Below are 21,424 nucleotides of genomic sequence, written 5' to 3' on the forward strand. Positions count from 1 at the left end.
TATATGATCTATTTATGACATAGGAGGCAAGAATATACAATGGGGAGAAGACATTCTTTTCAATAAATAGTGTTGGGGAAACTGGCTAGCTACATGCAAAAGAATGAAACAGGACCACTTTCTTATACCGCACACAAAAATAAACCCAAAATGGATCAAAGACCTAAATGTAAGACTTGAAGCCATAAAACTCTTTTTTTTTAATGTGTGCAATCATCTGATTTATAAAAAGATGCAACAAAATTCAAAATGATACAAAATATCAATTTCAAAACAACATCAAAAGTGAGTGTATTTAACCATACTCAGCTCATAACAGAGCAAATGGGTAAGAAGGAGAATAATTCATGTTATAGCGTATTGCTACATGAACTGGAAACAGAAAAAGTTGGTAAAGGAAGGCAGAGGATCTCTATCTTTAGAGTGTTAGAATTAGAACCAAGGGGCTCCATAATCATCTGGCATCTGCTCAATGTTGTACCTATGGTTAGAAATGTACATGATGGGAACTCCAGGGATCTTCCGGATCCTTCATTTAAGGTCCCAGTCAACGGTGGCCACAATGTAACATTTGTGCTGAGTTACTCTCTGTACTAAGCAGTCATCTGCATAGGTTCCTTTGTGTGTGCATGGTAATCATTCAAATCTTGGATCCTTGGCAATCCTTAGAGCCAACTTTTACCCCAATTTCTCAGTTTCAGCCATTACACAGTCAGTTACACAAGGGATACACTTGGCATACAGACAGTCCATCATTGATTGTACTAAGTCAAGTTTAGCTTTAATGGAAAAGTTGATAAAGTTGGTATCAATCAGGATGTGGTAAGGTGGGCCCAGCTGTGTGTTATATTGGAAGAATAAGCAGGAAGGATGTCGGGGGACTTCTCTTTCCCTGAGTGCACTGGGATCTTTCTTTTCTTTCTTTTTAGGTTTCAATCTATCCTTCTCTTTAAGCCTCTGATTTCAGAGACTAAGCATTCACTTCATGGTTGCATACTTTCTTGCTTTCTTTTGCTTCCCCATGTTCACGCTGCACTCTTGTTTCTTCAGCCATAAAACTCTTAAAAGAAAACATTGTCAGTAACCGCTTGGACATCAACCTTAGCAAAATTTTTCTAGATATGTCTCCTCAGACAAGGGAAACAAAAGCAAAACAAACAAACAAAAATACTGTGACTGCAACAAACTAAAAAGCTTTTGCACAGTGAAGGAAACCATCAACAAAACAAAAAGGCAGCCTACGGAATGGGAAAAGATCTCTATAAATGATGTACTGAATAATGGCCTAATATCCAAACTATATAAAGATTCATACAGGGGATACTAAAAAAACCTGAAGGGTCAAAGAGGTTGTTGCCTGCTTTCTCCTCTAGGATTGATGGTTTCCTGCCTTACGTTTAGGTCTTTCATCCATTTTGAGTTTGTTTTTGTGTATGGTATAAGAAAGTGGTCCAGGCTCATTCTTCTGTATGTTGCTGTCCAGTTTTACCAAAGAGACTGTCTTTTTTGTATTGGATATTCTTTCCTGTTTTGTCAAAGATTAGTTGGCTATACATATGTGGGTCAATTTCTGGGTTCTTTATTCTGTACCACTGATCTATGTGTCTGTTTTTGTGCCAGTACCAAACTGTCTTGATGATTACAGCTTTATAATACAGCTTGAAGTCCATAATTGTGATGCCTCCAGCTTTGGTTTTCTTTTTCTGAATTGCTTTGGCTATTCAGGGTCTTTTCTGGTGCCATACAAATTTTAGGATTGTTTGCCCTGTAGCCCTGTGAAGAATGCTGGTGTTATTCTGATAGGGATTACTATACTTACTTTAAAATTGGGGCCTGTAATCCTAGTCTTAGCTCAATCAACTCAATTTCTTTGTGACAACAAACATATTTAAACAGCCTAATGTGTATATAGGGACAAAGCTGTACTCTCCTTTCAGTCTGGAGAACAACTTTCAAACATTGTGACTGATTTGGTTTATCTAGTTGCTATATCAAGTGATGTGTGTTGCATTTAAAAGGCAAATATCTAATTGACAAATTTAATTTGACAAATTGGCCTTTGCCATATTACATCAGAGGTTCTCAGTCTTTATACTACCTCTATACATGACCAATAATGTTCTCATGAGCCACATACTGCCATGGGCATTCACAGGATTGTGTGTCTTTCTTCCGTACTAGCTGCAATCCAGAGTTTGGGGCAATTCTTCAGAAACTGTATTACTGATCTTTTTCTCAAAATCAAGAAGGAATATCTGTTTATGATTAAGAATGATGTTACAGGAATAATCTTGAACCCTGTAATCTATGAAGGAAATATTTACAATATCATTGCTTTACCTAGGTTAAATAATTACAACATACTTGCAATGTATTTCACAGGTGACTATAAACTCTGTCATGTGGAGCAAATTCACTGACCACCAATCTCCCCACCTGGAGGGTGTCGGTGCATGGATTCAATACTTGACCAATGCCCTATGTCCTCATAAGTCAGACAAAATATTCCTTTGGAATATCTAATTTGGAAGAGCCCAGTGGCTGGGTCTGGTCCTTGCCACCCAATAAAATAAGGTAATAATTCTGGTGACTCTAAATGTTACTCTTCCTGCTTTCCTTCCCACTCTCTTGGGCCAATTTCTGTAGTGATTACTACACACAAGTTCACCTAGGACTCCTATCCATGGATTGAAACCTTTACTAAAGATGCTTATAAAGTAATATTCAGAATAGAAGAGAGAAATTATCAGAAGAAAGTGAACTTTAGACAGAAAAGAGAGTGGAACATACTGACTGACATTGGCATGGGATCCACACCTGTGTTTTTAAAAACACTTTATGAATACAGTTCGTCTCTAGCAAAATTCTCCTAATGGTCACTTTATTCCATGTGACTTTGTGCCCAAAGATTATTCTTTTACCACCACCACCCTCATTGACAGAAATATTAACAGGATATAATTCAGTACACATTCTTCCTTAGCCAATCATCTCTGAATACTACTAAGAATCTACAGTTGGTCCCATAGAGACTCCTCCTTTGGCTCCCTATATTCTTGATCTTTCCATTCTTTATGTTTAGTTCTCGGTTTCTTAATATTACAAATCTATTGTTTAAAAGTTCAATGAAGCCCTTTGGTACAAATTATATTCCCCAGTTACTTACTAGTGAAGGTTCAATATCTAAATACCCTTGTCCAAAGTTATAATTTACTAATTAAACTAAGTAAAATGTGAACTATTTAAAGCTAGTCCCATTTACTTCAACTAAAATTTCAATGATTTTCAAAATTATTTCAAATATTGCCGTCTTTGTGTTTTAAAAAAACAGCCAAGTGAAATTACACAGCTTCCTAACTCAAAGATCCCTCTTTTCATTGTGCCCAAACATCAGTAAAATGTTTGAGCAAGCCAAATTTTAAGAGTTAAGTGAGTATAAAAACCAGCATTAGAAAATCAGATACTAGGGGCGCCTGGGTGGCCAGTCGGTTAAGCGTCCGACTTCAGCCAGGTCACGATCTCGCGGTTTGTGAGTTCGAGCCCCGCGTCGGGCTCTGGGCTGATGGCTCGGAGCCTGGAGCCTGTTTCCGATTCTGTGTCTCCCTCTCTCTCTGCCCCTCCCCCGTTCATGCTGTGTGTCTCTCTCTGTCCCAAAAAAAATAAATAAACGTTGAAAAAAAAAATTTAAGAAAATCAGATACTAGTAATTAATAACACATCAGCAACGCTGTCATTCTCTCATATTTTCTGTATAAAAGATCTTTGCAGTGTTTAAGCAATGCCAACCTTCAGTAGTCACTTTCTCAGAGTAACTTATCAGTGGTATGAATTAGTATCAATATAAATTTCTGTCAAAAAGCCTGAAATGAAGCCTCTACTTGTAAGGTCATTCTTATAATTCACAACTGAAAATATTTAACAGTGTCATCTTACTGTACTATTAAGGTTAATTAAAATACCATTTCCATTCATTTGTACCTGTTAAGCTTGTTAAAATATTATTTTTATAAATTCACATTTTGTTAATTTCTTACAGCATAGGTTGTAGAGAACACTTCAGATACTGAAATTTAAAACCATCATGCTGTAAAACCAGACTCTTCTTAATAAACAGCTGAGAAGATATTTTTTTAGTGTAATCTGTTTATAGTTCTGGGAGTTACCTCCACCCATGGGCATATTCGGTGCCAAGTTTGCAACTTCTGGAATGGCCACCATGGAGGTGGTGCGGTTACACAGTCCACAGCCTCTGGGTTTGGCTCACTACTACCCCAGTCCAGGTGAGAGAGCTCAACATTACCCCTGGCTGAGTGAGTCAAATCAACAATGTAGACATGTTTTATGTGTAAACATTCAGAAGTAAAAGCCCTGATTTCTACTTCCCCACAAACTCTTTTTCAGCAAGCGTCAGCAGCCTGTACACCATGGGCTAATTTGAGCCATGGCCTATTTCTGTATGGCCTATGGGCTAAGAATAATTTGTATAAATTTAAAATTTTTTGCATGTTTATTTATTTGTTTATTTATTTATTTATTGAGAGAGAGAGAGAGAGAGAGAGAGAGAGAGAGACTGTGCACATATGGGGGGGGGGGAGGCGGGCAGAAGGAGAGAGAGAAAATCCCAAGCAGGCTCCCAACTGCCAGCACAGACCCCAATGCAGGGCTCAATCCCACAAACTGAGAGACCATGAACTGAGAGATCATGACCTGAGCCGAAATCAAGAGCCAGAAACTCAACTGTCGGAGCCACCCAGGTGCCCCTGTACAATTTTAAATGTTAAAAGAAATCAAAAGAAGAATAGTATTTTGTCACATTAAAATTAAAATTTCAGTGTCCATAAATAAAGTCTTGGAAAACAGCCACACTCTTTATTTACATATTTTATGGATGCTTTCACACTACAGCAAGATGGTCTTTGCATTGTGCAATCTGAAAATGCTTCCCCTCAGCAACAAAATCAACTCGGCCCTCAGGCTCTTTTAAAAGAAACCAGGCTGTCCCCCTGAGTTCATTAATTTTCTCAGAGTCCTCTCAAGTGCTGGGATTTTACTCTCTCATATCACAATCTCAAAGTGGTGGGAGTGGATGGGAAGGTGGGAAGTGGTGTTACTTACAATGCTATTTCAAGATTTCTTCCCAACTCATTTACTGAACAAACAAAACAGCCTGACCTTCAAGTGACCATCTTCCTTCGCTCCATTCATTCTTCCTCATTCATGGATAAAAATCCTAACCCTGGCTGATGCTTACTATCTACTTGTGGTGCACATACCAAGAATCTTGGTGCTCCTGGAGAAATCACACAAATGATCATATCAGCATTAGTATTATTCATACTCACCAAAATCCATGGCCCCTCAATGCTGCCTAGTCACTTCTATTTCATTTGCTTGGTCAATTCTCTCTTATACTTACCATAATGAATATTTCAAACCATCTTTGTTCAGCTGTCTCCACCGGGCCTCTTCTCCCCTACTTCCCTCTTTACTTTTGACCTTACATCAGAGAGAAAATTGAAGCCTTATCCTCTTGCTGCTAAAACTAAAAGCTCGGGGCGCCTGGGTGGCTCAGTCGGTTGTGTCCGACTTCGGCTCAGGTCATGATCTCTCAGTCTGTGAGTTCGAGCCCCGCGTCGGGCTCTGTGCTGACAGCTCAGAGCCTGGAGCCTGTTTCAGATTCTGTGTCTCCCTCTCTCTGACCCTCCCCCGTTCATGCTCTGTTCTCTCTGTCTCAAAAATAAATAAACGCTAAAAAAAAAATTTTTTTAAATAAATAAAAATAAAAATAAAAGCTTACCTATTTTACACATATCCCCTCCTTTTCCCTCTAGTTGTAAGAGTCCCTGTTCCTATCTAACACCAATATTCCACCTATGCTTTTAGTTATGTTTGCTCTCAACTTTTAAAGCAGTATATATTACCTATCATTTCTTCTCTTTCATATGTATTCAACTATTCCTTCTCAATGAGATTTTTCCTACTGGTACTTAAACATGATCAAGGCTTTCCTATCTTAGAAGTTAAATCTTCTCTTACCCCCACATCTCCCACCAGCTACTCCTTCCTTTCACAGGTAAGTCTCTAAAAGATTTGCCCAAGCTTCTGTTTCCATTTCCTTTTTCCCACTCGTTCTGAGGCCACTACAGTCTGACTGTCTGTGTTATTTTACTGAAATCACTCTCACAAAGATTACCAATGACTACCATGTTGACAAATCCAAAGAACATTTTCTTAATTGTCATTTGTTTTTATTTTTCAATAGTGTTTGACTGTTTCCTCTTTCTCTCAACTCTTTTTACCTTTGAATTCTGAAATATGATAATCTACTGTTTTGTCCTCCTTTTTCTTCTTCTTCATAGGTTCATCCTCCTCTATTCATTCACTGCAGTTCTTCAAGATCAGTCCTAGCCTTCTTCCTGCCTCACTCGAAATTAGCTTTTCAGGCAATCTAACCAATGCCCCAATGTTTTATTTTCCATCTATTTCCTGACAATATAGATATTTTCCATCTATTTCCATCTATGATGATATTTTCCATCTATTTCCTGTCACCAGGACTCTAGCAATATAGTTAGCTAATAGTTGCCCTGCATCTACCTGGCCCACCCAATCTGTTTTCCACAACACCAAAGTAATTTATCAAAAAATGTAAATCTGGTTACCTTCTTTTCTGCTCCTAACTAAAACCACTTACATGAATTCTCACTGTTCTTTGCGGGAAAAATCTGTAACCTTTCCTGCAAGGACAGGTCATATGTTAAACTTTTAATTTATGGGATTCATCCTGCTCACCCTACAATAGTCTTTTGATATACTGTGCTCTCTGCTTGAAAAGGTTACCATACTCAATATCCTCTTTATGTACCCAGATAAATTCTGCTTATCTCTTCTCAGATGACTTCCTTATGCCACCTACTCCATATTCAGTAATGAGGCTTTTAGGGGTGCCTGGCTGGCTCAGTCAGTAGACCATGTGACTCTTGATCTTGCGATTTTAAGTTTGAGCCCCACATTGGATGTAGAGATTACTTAAAACTAAAATCTTTATAAAAAATAAAGTAATAATGTGACCTTTATACAAATGGCTTTTGCCACCACTATACTGCAAGCTATATGAGGAGGCACCTGGGTGGCTCAGTCAGTTTAAGCATCCGACCCTTGATATTGGCTCAGGTCATGATCTAATGGTCATCAGATCGAGCCCTGGGTCAGCTCGACACTGAGAGTGGAGCCTGCTTGGGATTCTCTTTCAGTCTCTTTCCCACTCACACACGTGCTCTCTTTTTCTCCAAATAAATAAACATTAAAATAAATAAAAGCTCCATGAGAACATACCTATGGCTGGTTTTACTCACCATTAGATCCAGGTACTTGGCCTTCATCAGTAGTCATAAAAATATTGTGAATTAACAAATTAATGGAAGTTAATACACATTATGTCTAATTTACACTCATTTCATCATGAATTTTATATTGTTAACAGTCTGTTAAATTTAGCAAATAAAATTTCTGACAAATTATGCTATAACTAAAGAATGTGTAATTCTAGAAAATGAAATTTCCAAATAATTCCATTTCTTTTTACTACCAGAGCACAAACCTTATACTGACCTTAGGATATAAATAAGAAAATGTCTTCACATTTGTACAAATTCTGTTAGTTGTCCCATCCTCAGTGTCCTGATTTTATTTAGAGGTTCATTTTTACCCCTTTGGACTCAAAGAAGACTACACTTATCTTGATCGATCTAGGTCAATCATGGCAGTCCCATGTCTCCTGTCAGTTTAGGAGTATTGCCATTCTAGTTCTGCCAAAACTGCCCTAACTCTTGATTTTTTTATTTGTTTTTTGCTTTAGTCTGTTTAAATTAGGATTCTCTGTTATTTGCAGCTAAAGTCAGCCTAAATAATAGATAAAAAATTTTTTGGCCCAGGTTCCTCAAATGAGGAACATTGTTTCAGCTAACTCGGTATTTGTATTGCAAATAGATTACAACAGTGCTCACTATATAAAGCTAAAAAGCAAATCATTTAATTAAGAACCCAGAGAAGAATTTTAAAAGAAATTTAGCAAACTGAAAACTGTGAAAATAATGGATAATTATGAATATAATTCATTGAATTACTAAAAGTATTTTGCCTTTGGCAATTAATTATACTTGTTCAGTAGAAGAGAATACAATTTATCATGAATATTTTGAGAAAGGGAATCTGTTTTTACAGATTCTTTTTTTTTTTTTTTTGGTAACTGAAAGACTGCCAAATACATTGTGAATTTTCAAAGAATTAAAATGTAATAAAATGTACTTAGCATAACTCTCTGCTAAGACCAACATTTTATAATGATTTAGAATAAAATATATGATCATTATTTCCACCTGAAGATGCCAGGAGATTGGGCTGAATTTGTAACCATCTTACTAAATAGCTTAAAGGTAATTTTATGAATAAGTTCTGGAAATAAATTTACTGGTTTGTTATTTGTCTTATTCTCATAAGAGTGGGTGATAGAATGCATGACAAATCTAACTATTTGCTCTTACTAGTAATGAACATCACTATGATTTGTAAAAGCAATTATTTCTGGTGAATTTGAAATGTAGGTGTTCTGGCATTTTATTATTAAAATGTGAATGAGAAATAGATAACCAGAGGAGATTTTCCAAGTAATCTTTTAATATATACTCTTTAGATATTCTATCCTTAATCTCTTCTTAAAATAATTAAATAGCCCAGATTACTTTAAAATGTTTATAATGCTAAGCATACCGTTACCTGTTTTTTATTTATTTACTATCATTTTTAAAGATTTTTTAAAATTTTTTATTAAATTTTTTAATGTTTATTATTTTTGAGAGACAGAGACCCACATGGGGTTCGAACTCATAAACTGTGAGATCACCATCTGAGCCAAAGTTGGACGCTTAACCAACTGAGCCACCCAGGTGCCCCTAAAGATGTTTTTTTTTTATTTTTAAATAATCTCTACACCCAACATGGGGCTCAAACTTACAACACCGAGATCAAGAGTCACCTGGTCCACTGACTGAGCCAGCCAGGCTCTTGTTATTTGCTTTTTAAATCTACTATTTTTTTTTAAAGCTTATCACTTAAAATAGAGAGAGACAGAACACAGGTGGGGAGGGGCAGAGAGAGAAGGAGACACAATACAAAGCAGGCGTCAGGCTCTGAACTGTCAGCACAAAACCCGATGCAGGGGCTCAAACCCATGAACCATGAGATCATGACCTGAGTCACCCAGGTGCCCCTAAATCTACTATTTTGATGCATAATACATAGCCAGTCGGGCACCCTTGTTATTTGCTTTTTAAATATACTATTTTGACGTGTAATTTACATGAAATAAATTGTACCTATTTTAAGTGTACAGTTCAATGCAGGTAGAAAAAAATATATCTGTGTAATCGCCACTACAATCAAAATATAGAATATTTCCTTTAGTCTCCAAAATTCCTCATGATTTTTCCCAATCACAATTCAGTACCCTTTGTCCCAGGAAACCACTGATCCCTGTCTGTCAGTAGAGAATAGGGGTTTTTTTCTACAATTTCACACAAATGAAATCATATAGCAAGTATTATTTTGTATCTGGCTTCTTTCACTTACCACAATATTTGCTCCTTATTATTGCTGAACAATATTCTTTGGTATGGATATATCACAATTTTTTCAAGTACTCATTTATTTTTTATTTGTTTTTTTAAGAATTATAATTCTAGGGGCACCTGGGTGGTTCAGTCGGTTAAGCCGCCGACTTCGGCTCAGGTCATGATCTTGCAGTCCGTGAGTTCAAGCCCCGCGTCGGGCTCTGTGCGGACAGCTCAGAGCCTGGAGCCTGTTTCAGATTCTGTGTCTCCCTCTCTCTGACCCTCCCCCGTTCATGCTCTGTCTCTCTCTGTCTCAAAAATAAATAAACATTAAAAAAAAAAGAATTATAATTCTATAGTTTTATTAAGACAAAAACTGACAATGTGGTATGAAGTTATATTAAAGTTTTCACAGAAATTTAACACATGCCTAAAAAGATTTTACAATGGAAATTCTTGGGACGCCTGGGTGGCTTGGTCAGTTAGGCGTCTGACTCTCGATTTCCATTCAGGTCATAACCTTCGGGTTCATGGGTTTGAGCCCTGGGTTGGGCTCTGCGCTGACAATGTGAGGCCTGCTTGAGATTCTCTCTCCCTCTCTCTCTGCCCCTCCTCTGTGTGCATGCACACACACATCTTCTCTCAAAATAAATAAAGTTTAAAAACAAGATTTCACAGTGGAGTTCTAAATGCAGGTCTAGGCGATGTGGAGAACTGATGGATCTCATGATTGAAGACAGCATTTTGGGTATTAATTATTAGAATAAAAAAAATTGGTTTTGTTTTGTGTTTCGAAGTGAACCACTGCCCTGGTACATGCTACACTGTAAAAATGCAGAGTTAACACTATTGGGAAGAAGGTTGTGGATTGTGGAGACAGATGTACTTTGGAGATCTACAATATCTTTTGCTCTCATTCTGCAAGTTTTATCCTTCATGGAAGGCCCTTTGCCTTTCTCAGAAAAGTACAGAATAGGCTGCCTTGCAACATTTCTCCCCCTTTCCCGTCCTGGGATGGGTGTGCAAGCTACACAGCATGGAAAGGCTTTAAAGCACTTGGGATTCTGTAGGGGCAGTATGAAAGTTTAATCTTCTCCTGAGACCAGGGCTTTTGAAATCATTCAATTCTTCAAGTGATCTGATGAACTTGTACTGTCAGTGACTGAATCCTGTTGATTTCAGAAGTCAAAGTTCAAATAACAAGCCCCAAGAAGTTTCCAACCTTGGAGCATGGGCCCTTGTCTTTCCCTACTCTTCCACCTTCTATAGCACGTCTTCCCCTCTCCAAATTCTTCAGCCAGTGGCTTGGATAGACAAACTGATGTTTAACATTTCATAATTGGAAAAGAAAGGGTTTCTTATCAATTTCAAAAATTTGCACCTCTAAGACAGAACGATCTGCCTATGTATATGCTCCAATAAGACTTTCCCTCCTCAACCAATTTCCATTCCCCAAATGGAAGCTTTGGTAATTTATTAACTGGTTTAGTACTTTGTTGGGAACAGCATTAAGCTCAAGAAGGGAATACCTTGGCTTATAAATTTCCAGCATTCACAGCTTTTAGACAGTTTCTCATAGTCCTCATTTAGGTTGCCAATGACATTTTTGAAAAGATAAAATATTCTGGACACAGAACCAAATCACTGCTGGTTTATTCTTTTCATTGTTTTACCATTTCCCCAGTCAGATCTCAAATTTTAACAAAAAAAAATCCTACCCATCTCTGTTCCTTCCCAACCCCAAATAATACACTAGTAACAGCCCCAAATAATACACTAGTAACAGCCAAAAACTATACACATGCTACACTGTAAAAATGCAGAGTTAACAGTATTGGGAAGAAGGAGATAGATGTACTTTGGAGATCTACAGTATCTTTTGCTCTCCCACACACCCACTCTCTAAGTTTTGTCCTTCATGGAAGGCCCTTTGCCTTTCTCAGAAAAGTACATAATGGGCTGCCTTGCAACATTTCTCCCCCTTTCCCTTCCTGGGATGGGTGTGCAAACTACACAGCATGGGAAGGCTTTAAAGCACTTGGGCTGCTGTAGGGCACAGAAATGGTACTGCTGACTCTACAAAGGACATCTTCTCAAACCAATTCTGGTGCCAAGACAAGTATAACTCCTTCCCTTCTAACTCGAAACCCACAGTCAGACGTGACAGGAGCACTAGTACTCAGGAGAGTTAATTCTTGTCATCTTTTTGGTAATTGTTCTCTGAGAGGTAAGAATGCCACATCAGCCTTTCCTCGTTGAAGGATATGACCACCTGGTGGGCACTTGATATTGGCTTCCTTGGCAGGGACTAGGTCAGCCTCAGCAGCATTTTTCCATTTCATCAGGAACATGAGTTCTCCACGAGTCTGTAGAGCTAATAATCTGTGGCTTTTCTGACTCTTCTTTTTCTTTGGTTTGCTCTCCTCTCCCTTATCTTCAGAATCAGAGTCAGCTTTGAGCTTGCCTCCCTCTGGTTTATCTGTCTCAAGTGCTGTTTTCTGTGACTGTAGAAACTTGGCAATGAGATCAAGGCAATCCAGGCTCTCTTCTGGCTCCCACATGTTATCTGAGAACTCCTTCCACTTTAGAAGATACTCCACTTCGCCCTTTGTCATTCAACCGTCAAGAACTTTTTCCACCACATATTTCTCTTCCCCCTCATCCAGCACCTCCTCTATTTTTTTATTGTTTTATTTCTTTTCCATAGTGCCCACCAGCTTTCTGATCTAAAGAGTGATGCTGCTCAGAGCAGCGCACAAGAGCCAGGGAGGAATTGGTGCGATAGCACATCATGTCAGGCAGGCAGAGTGGGGTGGAGGGAGTGGTGCCCAGAAAAGCAACAAGACCGTGGCTGCAGTGGAGCCCCTCCCTGAAGCGGTGTACGACAGTCCCCAGCCAGCAGGCAAAAACTGTCCAATTATTTGTTGATGGACTTCTCCATAGTTTCTAGCTGGGGCTTTTATGAATAAAGCTACACTGAACATTCACCAGAAGTCTTTGCGTTGATAAACATTATTTCTACTAGGTAAATATCTAGAAAGGGGATTGCTAGATTGTGTGGTAAGTATATGTTTAACTTTATGAGAAATTGCCAAACTGGCTTGCAAAGTGGCTATATCATTTTGCATTCTCATTTGCTATTATGTGAGACTTTCAGTTACTCCACATACTCACCAACACTTAGTATTATTACCAGTCTTTTTAAAATTTTAGCCATTCTAATGTGTGCATAGTGGAACCTAATTCTGCATTTAATTTGTATTTCTTTGATGACTACCGTTGAACATCTTTTCATGTTCTTATGGTTGATTTCTATGGGGTTTTTTTTTCAGTAAAGTGTATTTTTTAATTGTGTTGTTGGTCTTCTATTGAGTTGTCAGAGATCTTGATATATTATGAATACAAATTTTGTTCTGTTTTTGTCAGGTGTGTGTTTTCTGATTATTTTCTCCCAATCTCTGGCTAGACTTTTCATTTTATTAATGTTGTCTTTTGAAGAGAAGTTTTCTTTTTTTGTGTGTTTGTTTGGATAAGGCACATTTCATCTTTTTTTATTTTTTAGTTCATATGCTTTTAGTCCCATCTAAGAAGTCTTTGCCTACCCTCAAATTGTAAGGATTTCCTCCTAGAACTATTAGTTTTAATTTTGATGATTAGATCTCTAATCAATATTTAAATTAAGTTTTGTGATAGTATGAGGTATGGATCAAGATAATTTTTAACACAGATAACTAATTTTCAGCAATATTTGTTAAAAAGACATCTTTTCAAAAAAAAAAAAAAGACTGTCTTTTCCCCAATGAATTATCAAAAATAATTTGCCTCTATGTGTGGGTCCGTTTCCTTCCATTGCTTTTTATGTGTATGCTTATCTGTATCCAAAAGCATTATATCTTTGTTTTTCAATGTTTATTTAGTTTTGAGAGAGCAAAAGTGGGGGAGGGAAAATGAGATGGGGACAGAGGATCTGAAGCAGGCTCTGCTTTGACAGCAGAGAGCCCTATGTGGGGTTTGAACTCAGACACTGCAAGATCATGACCTAAGCCAAAGTCGGACACTCAATCAACTGAGCCACCCAGATGCCCCGCCAAAATCATTATATCTTGATTACTTTATAATAAATGCTAAAGTCAAGTAGTATAATTCTTCTATATTTGACTATTCTAATTCCTTTGCATCTCCTGGGCTTTCACTGAGCTTCTTAGATCTGTGTTTGACATTTTTCAGGAACTCAGAAAAAAATCTGGCCATTATTTCTTCAAATATATTCTCCTTCCCCCCAGTCTTTCTAAGGCTCCAATTATATATCTATAAGACTGCTTGATATTAACCCACAAATTACTGACACTGTCCTTTTTTCAGTCTTTTCCTTTTCCTTCTCTATAGTAGACTTAGTTTGCAGTTTTCATTACACTGTCATGAAGTTCACTGATATTTTCTTCTCGAATGTCTAATCTGGTGTAAAACCCATCCAGTGGATTTTTTTTCCATTTAAGATATTCTAGAACTTCCATTGATTCTATTTTTAGTTTCCATTTCTCTTCATATTATATTCATATTTTTCTTTAATTCCTTGACATATTTATACTAGCTTTTGGGATGTCCTTTACTATTAACTCTGGGGAGTCTATTTCTGTTGATTGACTCTTCTCCTGGATAATGATTACCTTTTCAGGGGTCTTTGTGAATTTTCCATATGTTCAACAAAATCTCTCTCCTCTGACAGGTCAAAACACAGTTGTATCCCCACCCTGTGCATACTTCCATAGTTATTTCCTTTTCACATCCCCATTAGTTGTTTTTTCCCTGGTAGTTAGTTGTTTATGCCAAACCTTGTAGAGTTCACCTCGTACATAAACAACTTAATATCTAGTCAAAGACACAAAGGGACCCATAGGGACTATTACCTAAATAGCTCCCACATTTATGGCATTTCAGGGAAAATTCCTGATATTTCTACCTCTTACAACTTTCTTGTCTTTCTCCTCAGCTTGGGGAGAATACTGTGTTTTCTTGGATTATCTTTCCCTATACCACAGGTCCAAAAACTACCTCCAGGTGTAAAGATGGGGTCAATTGTAGGACTCACTTCAATTTTTCTTCTCTCAATCTTGACTCCTCATTATCTCATGTCTAAAAATTATTGTTTCATATATTTTTTCCAATTCAAGTTGTTTAAAATGGGATGGCTAGTCTGATACTAGTTATTCTGTTATGATTACAAACAGATGTTTCATGTTATTTTCATCTTTAAGTGAGGACACAGAGGAATTAAAATGTAATAAAAACAATATTTGTGGCATTTCCCCATAATGAAAAAAATACTGTTCTAGAACTCAGAAAATGGGCTCCAGTCCTAGCTATTCCAGCTGATCCACTCTGGATAGGACAGACAACTGTTCTAAGTCTCAGTTTTCTTTTTTTTTTTTTTTTTTAAATTTTTTTTTTCAACGTTTTATTTTATTTTTGGGACAGAGAGAGACAGAGCATGAACGGGGGAGGGGCAGAGAGAGAGGGAGACACAGAATCAGAAACAGGCTCCAGGCTCTGAGCCATCAGCCCAGAGCCTGACGCGGGGCTCGAACTCACGGACCTCGAGATCGTGACCTGGCTGAAGTCGGACGCTTAACCGACTGCGCCACCCAGGCGCCCCTCAGTTTTCTTTTTTTAAACGTTTTGTTTTTTGTTTTTGTTTTGTTTTTTTTTTGGGGGGGGGGGACAGAGAGAGACAGAGCATGAACAGGGGAGGGGCAGAGAGAGAGGGAGACACAGAATTGGAAATAGGCTCCAGGCTCTGAGGCATCAGCCCAGAGCCTGACTCGGGGCTCGAACTCACGGACCGCGAGATCGTGACCTGAGCTGAAGTCGGACGCTAACCGACTGAGCCACCCAGGTGCCCCTAAGTCTCAGTTTTCTGAGTTGCTTAATTAGATTATCTCATAAAATCTGTGACCTTAATGTCCAGAAATTAGATAAAGTTCACCAAAGGTACTGTAATGGGAAGATATGTATAGAAGATAATCTAATAAATCTTTGTATGTAAACTCATTTAACAAATCCTCTGATTTAACCATTACTGTTATATGTGCTTGCCAATGAAAGTGTATTAAAATATAAAATGTAAATATAAAAACTATAAGGTAATTTTAATAGATTAATAAAAATAGATTTTACCTTTTCAGATTTTTAAAAAGGTTTTTTTTAATTGAAGTAAGCTCTACACCCAATGTGGGGTTCAAACTCACAACCCCAAGATCATAAGTCACATGCTCTTCTGACTGAGCTGGCCAGGTGCCCCATCTTTTCAGATTTAATATTATGTTTATGTCTTAACTGTTTAGGGGAGTTAAAGCATAATGTTAAGGATTATCTGTCCTTAAGTGTCATCTGTAAAGTAAATCTGTAAACTGAAAATTCTGTTTTGCTTTTATTTTAGCTGAGGAAATTCACATCCCATCACCCCACTTACAATTTTATTCAAGAAAAAAAGATTATCACTACAAAATAATTATTTATAATATTCTAAAATAATCCAATTGTATAACCAAAAAATTGACGACAAATAGAACAAAATTGGCTATCCACACCTCCAAAATGAATTATAGCACCAAATTCCATATTTTAAAAACTCTGTTTCATATTTTAAAATCTAGTATTAATACCCAGTATGAACACTAGACTAAGTTTGAAAACAATAATAGTATCACGGGCTTTTCCTCATCCATCATAAAAAGCTCTTTAAAGAATTTCCAATATACTAATTATGCATGACTTCCCCTGTCGGAATCCATGGTAAGCATCCTTAATCAAATTTTGTTACTCCAGGTGCTCCCTTACAAATCTCTTAAAATGTTCTCTAAATTCCTTTACTCACACTATTGGAAAAATCCCTGCTCTGTTACTGATTTGGGTGTGAACACTCCATAATAATGCTATTATGTTGTATTTTTTTTCAATTAAATCATACAATTAAGTTCATTAAACTGGAACATTTTCTTAAAGTCTTATTTTGTTTGTTTGTTTGTTTGTTTAGGCTTACTGAGTTATTTTTCCAATTAACACATGTAAGCATCATAAAAGTCTGGATTTTCCTGATTTAAGGGCATCTGATAAAGTCCATTATTTATTTATACCTTGATAGTCATATATGAAATATTCTCTCAATATTTATGTCGTTTTTTGGTAGTAACAAGGAAAAATCACAAAAATGAATTATGTTTACATACAAATGTTAAGGGAATGCTAATTTTTTCTAAGTCAGAGTTGCCACACACACTACTCCCTTCCTGCTAACTTGCAGAATTTTTCCTCTTCCTGATTTCTTAACTTCCTGCACTAGTTTTAATCCAGCAACCAGTGATCTAATTTCACATAACCTGTTTTCTCTGTCATACAAATTATTTTCCTTCTCTTAAACCACATGAGAAGTATAGGAAAACAAACAGAGAATCTATTAAGATTTCCATTAATTGGTAAGTTTGAAGTTTTAGAATACTAGAACAGGAGTTCTCAAACTTAGTGGGGTTAGGAATCATTTGGAGATATTTGTTGAAATTCAGATTCCCAGACCCCACACTCAAGAGATTCTGAATTTAACAGGCTTGGAATGGGGGACACCAGTTTGAATTTTTAACACATAGTCTAGATAATTTGGATGCAGGTGTTCTGTGTAGCACACTTTGATAAACACTGCAGGCCCTGTGTCTGCCATAAGTATCTGATGTCTCCATCTGGAATATGTATATAATAAACTAAATGAAGGTAGAGAAAGATGCAAAAGTAGGAAAGAGGGATCCAACAGAGGAGAGGTGGAAAGATAATGCCCAGGTTGAAGGTGAAGAAAGATCCAAGGGTATAGGTTATAGAGAACAATCAATTCAAACTGGACTGACCGAGGGATTAGGACAGTTTTTCATTCTTTCATTCACTCATTATCTTTTTCACTGTCTTCTCCACCATTGCAATCTCATACCGTTTATGACAGTACATAGAAAACCAAGCAAAAAAAAAAAAACAAATAAAAAACTATTAGCTGGGAATAAAAAATATAAAGAAATTTGAAATCTATAAAGATTTCTCAAAGGAGATGATACCCTAGATGATAAAATAATTGACACAGTTAATACCACTTCTCTGACAATGAATCTAAGAGATAACTGAGGGAAAATAAAACTTATCCACCACAATGTTAACTTTAAAAAGTTACGTATCTGCGGACTTCAAGCTGTATTACAAAGCTATAATCATCAAGACAATATGGAACTGGCAAAAAAACAGACACTCAGATCAATGGAACAGAATACAGAACCCAGAAATGGACCCAGAAATGTATGGCCAACTAATCTTTGACAAAGGAGGAAAGAATATCCAATGGAATAAAGACAGTCTCTTCAGCAATGGTGCTGGGAAAACTGGACAGCGACATGCAGAAGAATAAACCCGGGCTACTTTCTTGCACCATACACAAAAATAAACTCAAAATGGATGAAAGACCTAAATGTAAGACAGGAAGCCATCAAAATCCTCAAGGAGAAAGCAGGCAAAAACCTCTTTGATCTTGGCCACAGCAACTTCTTACTCAACACCTCTCCAGAGGCAAGGGAAACAAAACCAAAAATGAACTATTGGGACCTCATCAAAACAAAAAGCTTCTGCACAATGAAGGAAACAATCAGCAAAACCAAAAGGCAACTGATGGAATGGGAGAAGATATTTGCAAATGACATATCAGATAAAGGGTTAGTATCCAAAATCTATAAAGAACTTATCAAATTTAACATCCAAAAATCAAATAATCCAGTGAAGAAATGGGCAAAAGACATGAATAGACACTTCTCCAAAGAACACATCCAGATGGCCAACCGACACATGAAAAAAGGCTCAACATCACTCATCGTCAGGGAAATACAAATCAAAACCACAATGAGATACCACCTCATACCTGTCAGAATGGCTAACATGAACAACTCAGGCAACAACAGATATTGGTGAGGATGTGGAGAAAGAGGAACCCTTTTGCACTGCTGGTGGGAATGCAAACTGGTGCAGTCACTCTGGAAAACAGTATGGAGGTTCCTCAAAAAATTAAAAATAGAACTACCCTATGACCAGCAATTGCACTACTAGGTATTTATCCAAGGGATACAGGTGTGCTGTTTGAAAGGGGCACATGCACCCCAATGTTTATAGCAGCATTATCAACAATAGCCAAACTATGGAAAGAGGCCAAATTTCTACCGATAGATGAATGGATAAAGAAGATGTGGTATATATATATATATATATATATACATACATATATATATATACACACACACAATGGGGTATTACTTGGCAATCAAAAAGAATGAAATTTTGCCATTCGCAACTACGTGGATGGAACTAGACAGTACTATGCTAAGTGAAACTAGTCAGTCAGAGAAAGACAAATATCATGATTTCACTCATATGGGACTTTAAGATACAAAACAGATGAACATAAGGGAAGGGAAGCAAAAATAATATAAAAACAGGAAGGGGGACAAAAGATAAGAGACTCTTAAGTATGGAGAACAAACAGAGGGTTACTGGAGGCGTTGTGGGAAGGGGGATGGGCTAAATGGGTAAGGGGCATTAAGGAATCTACTCCTGAAATCATTGTTGCATTATATGCTAACTTGGATGTAAATTAAAAAAATAAATTAAATAAAAATTTAAAAAATAAATTAAATAAAAGTACTAATTTGGCAAAAAAAAAAGTTATGTATCTGGAACAGACATTTTTCATTTTCCATTAACTTTGCATTTTGTGCCCACAAGTTTTTCTTAATACCTTTTTCAACCCCTGGATACATATATTTAACCTATACCTCACAGTAGCAAGTTCTGTGTGATTATTAAACCATACCAAGTAATTCTAAAATCGTCTGATTCAAGTTTCAAAGAGATGGGCCATAGTTCAAATATCCCAGAGTTTAGTGAAGAAATATATCACTTTGGCCCTCATTTCAAACTTCTTAATTACTTAACCCCTAAAATACATAAGTGGATTTCCTTCTGATTTTGCACTTAAGATTTAAGTACAGTCATTTTCCCATGGTTCCATTCTGAGCTCAGAGAAGACTTTTATGACTTAACTATCTTACTTTACTACCATCTTCAGTAATTTTCTCTTTATCCCACTGTAACAGCCTTCACCATAGAGAGTCTTTTAGACCCTATTCTAGTTTTTTATTACTTTTTAATAATCTAAAAATAGCTACTAATCCCGGGACATTCCTAATATTTTATCATAAAAGAGAAAATAATTTGGGTTTCACCTATGACCATGTCACTTTTTTATTCCTATTATTGACTTGGTATGGCATTATCTTGTGATTATCAATATAACTTTCAAAATTTAAATTTTATTTACAAAATAATTAGCTAGTCTTATTTTTCCCCTCCAAAAAATTCTATTGATATTCAAGGCTGGGATTCTGTTGCTGCCTATCCTTTACCTTGTTCTTATCAATAGTATTTATTTATTTAGTATTTTTTATTTGAAGTATAGTTGACATAAAATGTTTATATTAGTTTCAGGTGATTTGACAGTTCTATACATTATGTAGTACTCACCATAATAAATGTTGTCTCCATCTGTTACCACACAAAGTTATTACATTATTATTGACTATATTCCTTATGCTATATTAAAAGTGATATTTAATCAAATATTTACAAACACACTTATTACTGAATCATGTCCTGAGTTTTATAAATTGTGAAAATTCCTTACAATTTATAAAATTTAAACTAAATAAAGCTTAAAAAATAAGCTAAAGAATTGCTTGATAATCCAGTTTTAAATAAATTGCTCTCTAGAGTCAAAAAGCAAAATAGCAGTGACACTTTTATTTATACTCACCTTTCATCTAAGAACATGTAATCTTTAAGAGTGACTATTACCCCCATTTTACCACCAAGGTGTAGAATTACAAAGATTGAACTGAAGTGAACTCGAGAAGCTGTCTAATCTAGCTTCTATCCCCAAGAATGACTGCATTTTAACAATCCCAGAGATATGTCCATCTTCTCTAGTTTTCAAAATCTCCAGGGAAGATGGTACAAGTTGCCTTAGCAATTTGTTCTGGTGTGTAATATCCCTTGTTTTACTCATAATCCAAATCTGAAGATAAGAAGGAAATAAAACCTGGTTTCCTAGATCCTCAGGATTGTGGTTGTAAAATAAGAAGGTGATGAAATAGATATCTCAATAAGAACAATTTCCAATATCTAGTCAACTGTTCACCTACTTCAAGCAAGAGTCATTTTGAAAATACTCAGGTATAACAAAATGATTTATACCTATCTTGATTTCATAACAAATGCCTCCCTTTAGTAAGAGAAATAATTAGATGTATATATATATGAGTCCTAAAGATAAGAATAACATATATTTATTGAGAAATTTCTGGGTATGGGCCATTGCACTCCATGCATAATATCATATTGAATCTTTATATCACTTCTCTGAAGTAGGTGTTATTATTATCCCCATTTTTTAAATAAAGAAATTGAGGCTCAGAGAAGGTAAGGTGTCCAAAGTCATTGATTCAGTGACAGAGCCAGGATTAAAACCTAGACAGTTTGGTTATGTTTCACCAGCTCTCTAATACATATTTAATAAATTTTAGTTGTTATTATAAGGATGCTTTAGATTGGTTGAAAAATCCTTATCTGTAAAAAAAATTTTTTTCTTCAAACTCCCATTAGTTCTTCCATAGTTTTGTCAGATCAAAGATGATCTGGGAAATACAAGCACCCTTTTAAAAACATGCATTTATATGACAAAATTT

At 36.4% G+C, this 21,424-nt stretch overlaps 2 protein-coding genes and 1 pseudogene across 2 annotated transcripts in view; all 3 read right to left on the reverse strand.

The window, feature by feature from the left end:
• DCDC1 (doublecortin domain containing 1) overlaps positions 1-21,424 on the reverse strand; it is a gene marked incomplete at its 5' end in the record, with an annotated part of 457,606 nt that overhangs the window by 400,455 nt on the left and 35,727 nt on the right. The gene's annotated exons all lie outside the window — the stretch shown is intronic.
• LOC124505668 (rRNA-processing protein FCF1 homolog) lies at positions 433-1,023 on the reverse strand (annotated as a pseudogene).
• LOC124505670 (chromobox protein homolog 1-like) lies at positions 11,807-12,223 on the reverse strand. The gene has a single exon (XM_047071675.1). The coding sequence runs from the start codon at positions 12,221-12,223 to the stop codon at positions 11,807-11,809; it is 417 nt and encodes a 138-aa protein (XP_046927631.1).

Source organism: Lynx rufus, unplaced genomic scaffold (assembly GCF_022079265.1).
Source record: "Lynx rufus isolate CCGP_SWC_20201006 ecotype Redwood Valley unplaced genomic scaffold, mLynRuf1.p SCAF_9, whole genome shotgun sequence".
Lineage (NCBI taxonomy): Eukaryota > Metazoa > Chordata > Mammalia > Carnivora > Felidae > Lynx > Lynx rufus.